At 36.4% G+C, this 7,275-nt stretch overlaps 1 protein-coding gene across 1 annotated transcript; it reads left to right on the top strand.

The window, feature by feature from the left end:
• Nucleotides 1-459: 459 nt before the first annotated feature.
• LOC131065127 (U-box domain-containing protein 44) lies at nucleotides 460-6,946 on the top strand. The gene is made up of 4 exons (XM_057999545.2): nucleotides 460-1,854; nucleotides 2,107-2,787; nucleotides 2,920-3,244; nucleotides 4,511-6,946. The coding sequence occupies exons 1-4, from the start codon at nucleotides 1,300-1,302 to the stop codon at nucleotides 5,953-5,955; spliced, it is 3,006 nt and encodes a 1,001-aa protein (XP_057855528.2). The 5' UTR covers nucleotides 460-1,299; the 3' UTR covers nucleotides 5,956-6,946.
• The last annotated feature ends 329 nt before the right edge of the window (nucleotides 6,947-7,275 follow it).

The raw sequence follows: 7,275 nt of genomic DNA, 5'->3' as shown, positions 1-7,275 counted from the left end.
TAGTTAAAATTTATCGATTTTAATTGTAGGAGTTGTGCAACTTTATTGTTACCCATAGCACACGACTACTGGGGCATTTAGTAGCAATTTTTGAGGTGGTTATAGTGCATGGTTATTGGGGTATCTTTAAGTAGGCATTGAGCGACACTTCTAAATGACTTTTTTTTTACCCTTGTTAACAGATCCCACAATGCTTGTCTTTACTATCTAGAAAGCAGAACAATAGCTATAAATTGTTAAGTTGCATACAAAGACAACAAAAATAGTCATTGAATTCTGATTGACCATTTAGAATCTATAAATACCCAAAATTAACCATAACAACTAATGGTACTCTTCTGACCAAAAAAAATCTAGAATGTTTAAGGAGACTTATTGACAAATTTTTCTTGGAATATTTGGGCGAGAGCACCTAGGTAGGAACGTTTTAATGGCTGGTCCTAATTCAGACTCGATAGGGACGCGGTTTTATTTAGACAGACAAAATATAAATATTTTAATTGAGGAGGTCAGTAGATAATATCGTCAAATTCCACGAAAAATTCCACGAAATTTAGCTTTTGGGTCAGTGTGTAAATTTAACTACCGCGAAAATGTCATAGCTAAAAGTGCATAAGAAATTGCGCGCTTGCTTCTGAGAAGTAAACGCTCGTTTTCTTCCTCAGCCCTGCTGTGGAGGAGATTGACGTAATCGCCCACATAATATCGGCTGCAAATTCATAGGTAAGCAAGCACTTAGTAGCTGATTATGATAAAAGATTAAAATTCATTTGTTTTCATGCGAAGAAGCTTTTTTCTTCGTTTGGTTTGAGAGATTTAAACAGTGAGAATCTGGAACTAATTGGAAGTTTACTACCTAGGGTTTCGCAGTCTAGGTTTTGTTTAAGACCAGATTTACAGAAGTCTTAGAATAAAAACCAGAAAAAAAACCAGCCTTTGGGTTTTCTGTATGATAGAAGAAGTTAAAAAATCAGCAGATGGTGTTTTCTAGGGCTTTGCTGTCGTGGGTTTGTTCGCTCTTGACAGAAAACAAGTAAAAGGTAGCAATTAAGGCTTTATGGGAGTTATTTTCTTTTTTTGTTGAGAAATGGGGTTTTGCTGCCACGAACATTTGGAAATTACCTAGAGTTTAGAGTTTTGCAGTCTAAGGTTTGTTGATGGGACTAAGTGACGAAGCTTTAAATGTTAGGAATTGGGGCTTTATAGAAAATCCTTTTTTTACTTGTTTCAAATTGGGGGTTTTAACGGCGGAAATCTGGAATTTCTAAGGAATCTCTAGGGTTTCAGCAATTTGCAGAGATGACTATTGGCTTAGTGGAATTTGTGCCTGTGGGGTTATTGGTAAACCTAGTCACCGATCGGCTGACTAAAACAGCAATTGCTGCACGGGATATCCTGAACGAGAAGAGTTTCGTTGTGCTGGCAAACTTTTTATTATCTATACAATCTATTCTTCGTAAATTGGAGACCCAGACAGTAGACGAGAATTCATGTGTAGTCAGGGGATTGAATAGTTTAAAACATGAAGTGAACAAGGCTGAGACTCTGGTGAAAAAGTACAAAGAAAGGTCTCGGATATCAAATGTCTTGCATTGCCGGAGAATTTGCGAGGAGGTTCAGCAATCCATCAGGGATATTGGGAATACCCTCAATATGTTTGACCTCTATACTGTTCAAATCAATGAAGAAATCAAGTATCAGCTAACTTTATTGGAGAGTCAGATGGTTCATGCCGAGGTCAGGGCTTCTGAGGACATGCTGAGGGTTCTAGAAACAGTGACGATAGAAAGTGAAAGAGGTAGGGCTGATCGGGCCGTTGCTGTAGAGCTTCTTGAAAGGATTGCCTTTTCACAGGTAGAGAAAATTTGAAGGAAACACGTGTGTAGAATTCTTTATGTTGTCAAATTTGGTGATAATTTGAAAATAGCTATTTAATTTTCTTAAGAATATATTTCTGATAAAAATACAAAAGTAGGGTTCTCAAAACAAAATTGTTCTAAAGAACTAGAGAGGAAATTTTTTTATTACATGCCAAATATTAAAAAAAACCAAAACCAAAATGTTAAATTGGTAAAAATTGATGCACATAAATTTCCTTTTTCTCAGGGTGTTGGGCAAAGCCCCAGCTATATATCAACTGAACTTTATAAGTTTAAGAGGGATATTGAGGAAGCTGAACGGGAAAAGGAGCTCCAGGATGTCCAGTATATGCAGCAGGTCATGGCTCTTCTTTCTCAAGCGGATGCTGAGATGGCATTGGAAACCTCCCGCAAGCGTTTCCTGGAATTGAGGAGAGCAGTTAGCAGATCTCGGGAGAATTTCATTACTCATGAGCCATATTCATATTTTAAGTGTCCTCTCACAGGGAAAGTGATGAATGATCCGGTTATGATCTCAAGTAATAATACGTTTGAGAGAGAAGCAATTGAGCGTGAATTTGCAAGAGGTGAGCCAAAGGATCCCATTACTGGCATGGTTCTCCAGAATTCCATTCTTATACCGAATCAGGCCTTGTATTGCACTATAAATCTCTGGAGGCAGCAGAACTATGTGGCAAGGATTTTGAAGGCAAAGATAAAGTTGGAGACAAAATCATGTGCTGAGCAAAAAAGAGCGCTTGTTGATCTGTCAGAACTCTGCAAAGAGGGTACCAATGATAAAAACTGGATTATCTTTGAATCTTTACTTCCGTTAATAGTGGGAGCTTTGAAGCCTAATGACAATGAATTGAGGGCACTTTGTTTTTCAGTTTTAATTGCAGTTGTGCAAGACAATAATCATGGGAAGGTTAGAATTTTTCATCATATTTTTTGTTCTTGTAGCTAATTCTGATCTATAGACTCTACTTTCTTAATTGGTAGGACTTGTTTGTATGTATGTTATGAGTCTTCTTACACTCTTCGTATAATTTATAACCAGGAAAAACTAGTTGAAGCCAATGGGCTTAGTCAGATCATTAAATGTCTATTCCATGACTTGATCCCTGACCTCACAAGGGTTGCTATAAACCTCTTGTCAGAGTTGACAAAAGATAAGAATATACTGGAGCAGCTGGGCCAACAACGTGGTGCTATTTTGACTCTTGTTACAATTTTAATTAGGGGCAATCATCCAGAGTTGACGATGGATATTGAGACTATTCTCAATGAGCTCTCTTATGATGGAAACTCTTATAATGCAGGAAACATTAGATCAATGGTTCAGTTTAATTGGTGCAAATCCTTTGCTCACTGCCTTTGCACAGGTACATGGAACTATTTTTTCTTTATGCTTAACATACTGTGTTGTACAATGTCAGTGCCAGTCATCCCTTCTGAAAACAATCTGAATGTAGAGGTGCAATTAGATTAGCCACTACGAGAATTTAACTTCAGTTTTGAGGGTCAATATAGTTACTGGTAAGTTTTTTCCTAAGAGAATTTGTTCAACTTGGGTTTGATAAGATTTCTGTTGTCAAGTTTCTATCCAATATTTGAAGGATGTGACCCAACACAAATTCACTAATGTTTTCCTTTTTTTATAAAATGATGAAAAATAGTATCCGGGGAGATCTCTATAATATTGCCTAAGTTAATAAAATATTAAGTGCCACTAATCAAAATTTAACTAAAGTATAAAGATCTCCTTTCAATTTTTAGTTAAGTCTAATGTTAAAAATTATTTGACGTGGATTTGGAAAATAAATTGGAAGGTTTAATTAGGAATTTTCAGAGTATTTTATGCGATTATCAAAATAATACTAAAGCCTAAAATTAAATTTAAATATCTATCAATAGTTTGTAATTACTTGAATATTTTCTTTGGTTGAGTGAACAATGAAACACTTAGCAGCACTGCTGAAGCAGTGAATTCAAGTCTCCACACAAAAAGTGGAAACTGTCAATGACAATGTTCAATGCTGACGGAAAACTATCTGAAATGACAGTTACAGATGATGTTGATTCAACATAGAATAAGCATAAGAATAAGAAGAAAATTGGAGTTGCATTTGACTGAACCGACTATCTAGTGAATGCCTTAACAGGGTAGGTCCAAATTACAGGAGGTTGTTCAGTGCCTGCTTAAATTTCCTTAATCACCTCTTCCCCTGCTTGTGACGTACAATATCTTCAGAAGGTGCTTATTAAAAGTGTGAGCGTGATCTGTGGAAAATGGGAAAAATTTAACTTTTTTGAGTTTGTTTTAATGGTTATGATAAATCATATGAAACTGAAATTTTTGGCAAAATTTTAAAACTTAATAACCGAGTCTTTCAAAGTTTGTGAATATTTCATTGGGAAATTCTTTTTTAAACTTAAAAGGTTTCATGGTGATATATTTATTTATTAGTTTTTTTTTGCCATAGTGCATTTTTATTCTATTTGTATTGACGCTAGATGCTTCTGGTTGTGGACTTGGTATTTAGGATTGGCTTCAAAATCTGAAGGGATGTTAGCAAAAAGGATACTTAAAGTTAAAATAGAAGAAGCAGATGCCTGAACATTCCTTTGTGTTGAACTTTATTTTTCAGGTACAGAGGAATGCAAATTGGCAATGGTCAAAATGCTTGCACAGTTGCAGCTTGATGACAATAGAAGAGAAGCCTTGATTCAACAAAACGTAATTGATGCTTTGGTTGGTATGCTAAAGTCTGGAAAGTTTAGTTTGGAGCTTGCAGCTCTTGAGGCTTTACACAGGTTCTCTTTGCATGCAAATTCTAAAAAATGTTTTGCAGAAGCAGGAGGGGTTCCTTTGCTACTTCGCTTCTTAGAGAAGCCTCATTTGAATATGAAAGTCAAAGCTACAGCTATTTTAGCAGATATAACTATGCTGCATGGGACATCTTTTCTTCTCTGTGATGAAAAGACACCAATGGAAGCATGCAAGCTTGTTGAAGTCATTATGGGAATTTTAACTTTCTGTGAATTACCAATTGCAGAAAATGCAATGAAGGTGCTGTTATCTTTGACTGAAGCTTCAGATGCTAGTGATCTCACAGGATTGATTCTGGACAATGATAATAACCTTCAAACTATTCGGGGTTTTATCAAAATGGCACAGCCTCCCTTGCAACATCAAGCTATTCAACTGGTTTTTTGCATGTGCAGAAAGAATCCAAGCACCATTTCTTTTGTGGAGCATGATGATGAGTGTTTGAAAGTGCTACTGCATGGAATAAAAAATGAGGTATTTGAGGGAAGCGTTCAAGCAGCTGCAACAGGAATTTTGTCATACATTCGGCTATCTGAAAATGACTTGAATAAGCTGATGGCAACCGAGAATCTGCTGCCAGCATTAGTTAAGATTGTGTGTGGGGAAAACAGGGAAGGACAAGCTAATGCCCTGGGATTTCTAGTGAGGTTAACTGATTCATTTGACATCCAAACGCAACGGTTGTTGATTCAGTTGTGTCCTATTTTATGTCTGAAACAAGTGCTAAGGTCTGGAACTGCAGAAGCCAAAATTTTATCATGCAAGTTCCTGGAAAACATATCTAAAAGCACAGCCAAACTAAATAGAGAAACTCATAGGTGGAGTTTCAATTTATCCAGAAAAACTTCTGTAACCTGCAAGCTACACAAAGGAAGATGTAGTTCAAAGGATTGCATTGTTGAGGCTGGAGTGGTTCCGGATATTGTGGAGATGCTGAAGGATCAAAATCCAGAAGTTGCTTTAGCGGGGTTAAAGGCTTTGTATTTATTAATAGTAGAGGAAAGCATGCCAGAGCATGGCGTACAAATCTTGGATAAGTGCAAAGCCATTGATAATTTGTTTCCATTGATTCAGTCTAACTCTCATGCCTGCTCTGAGAAATGTATTGATCTATTTGAATTGATTCTGAGGCATTCAGGCATGAAAAATATGTATGGGAAAATGGTCAAGATGTCTTTGACAGCTCTTTGCACTAGCAGGGTATCATCATTGCAACAAAAAGCTGTTAGGCTTTTTAGACAATTGGAAGAGGTTGTGCCATAATTTAAAATATAGACTGTGAAATGTGGAAATTTATTGAGATGGCACATTTTTAATATAAAAATATATTGCAAGGCCCAGTGAAGATTTGTTCTCATTGTTTGGGATAAGGGGTGCATTCAGACAAAATGTTTTCTTAGTTGCACAAGGGCTGAGGAAATTGGCAGAATAATACAGATAAGAGATCATTCTATTCCTGACGGTGTTGTCTCTACTATTATCAAACTTGGAAGCATTTGCAGAGTATATGGGGATATTTAATGGCTAAGTCCCAGATTGGGATGGATAGACTACAGAATGCTGTATCACTGATCAAGTTGGAATCCATTGTATATGCGCTTAACTGCTAGCATCCTGATTGTAGCAGGGATTATATCGAAAAAACTTCACTTAAAAACATTCAAGAGCTCTGGGATCAGGAATCCTAGAAGATGTATCAATTTACTGTAGTCTTTAAGGATCTATCACGTTCAAGACAGTGTTCTTGATTTGTCATATAGCAGTATGTTCTGCTGCTTCTGTTGTATAGTATTCTGTAAGTTTGGGCTTTCAGTTTACACGTGTATACTGCACCGTAATTTTATGTGGAAAATAACTTTTTTTCCAAATACTTTTGCCGTTTCAATCTGTTCACCTTTTTTAGCTGGAAGTTAGAGCTGGCAATTTGGATTTTGTTACAGAATTGAGGTTGGGAAAAGAGACTGGCTTAGGGCCAACATGTACATTGCCTATTTGCGCGTATGGCAAGTTTATAACTCTACAGCCTTTGAATACATTGCAGTTTGAAGCATGTATTGCTTTAGCCTTTAGTATCCATCGAAATTTAAATGGAGTACATTAGGCAGATACTTAATAGATAGAGGAAAAATCTTCATCCTGCGGAAGTATTTGTTATGAAATTCTAGTTTGAAGGGTCTATGTGGCCTGTTCATTATAATTGCTATGAACAAATGTAATTATAGCGAGTAGATTGATAATTATAACATGTTTAATATGTTGGAGGCTTTGATTCCATTTTGGGACCTACTTACTATTATTGTCATGAATATATAAGTATTTTTGTCCAATAACTGTTGGTTACATAGAGTTCTACAATTCTCTTTTCTAATCGCTGTTTTTACACTTGCTATGCAAGTGAGTCATATAATTCATGTTGTGCTCAAGAGAGTTATTCATTTTTTGTAGAAATCAACTAGTAGCAACAGCGTTCTTCCTCCTTTTTGGCTATAGGCTGTGCTATGCAGCGGGCTGCGATGGCACTGGATGGGATGAAAATGTCAGTCCCAAGAATGTCCCTGAAGTTGAAAAGATTGATTTGTAGTG

This window comes from Cryptomeria japonica, chromosome 11 (assembly GCF_030272615.1).
Source record: "Cryptomeria japonica chromosome 11, Sugi_1.0, whole genome shotgun sequence".
Lineage (NCBI taxonomy): Eukaryota > Viridiplantae > Streptophyta > Pinopsida > Cupressales > Cupressaceae > Cryptomeria > Cryptomeria japonica.
Note: the sequence above shows the minus strand (reverse complement) of the source record. Positions and strands in the feature narration are given on the sequence as shown.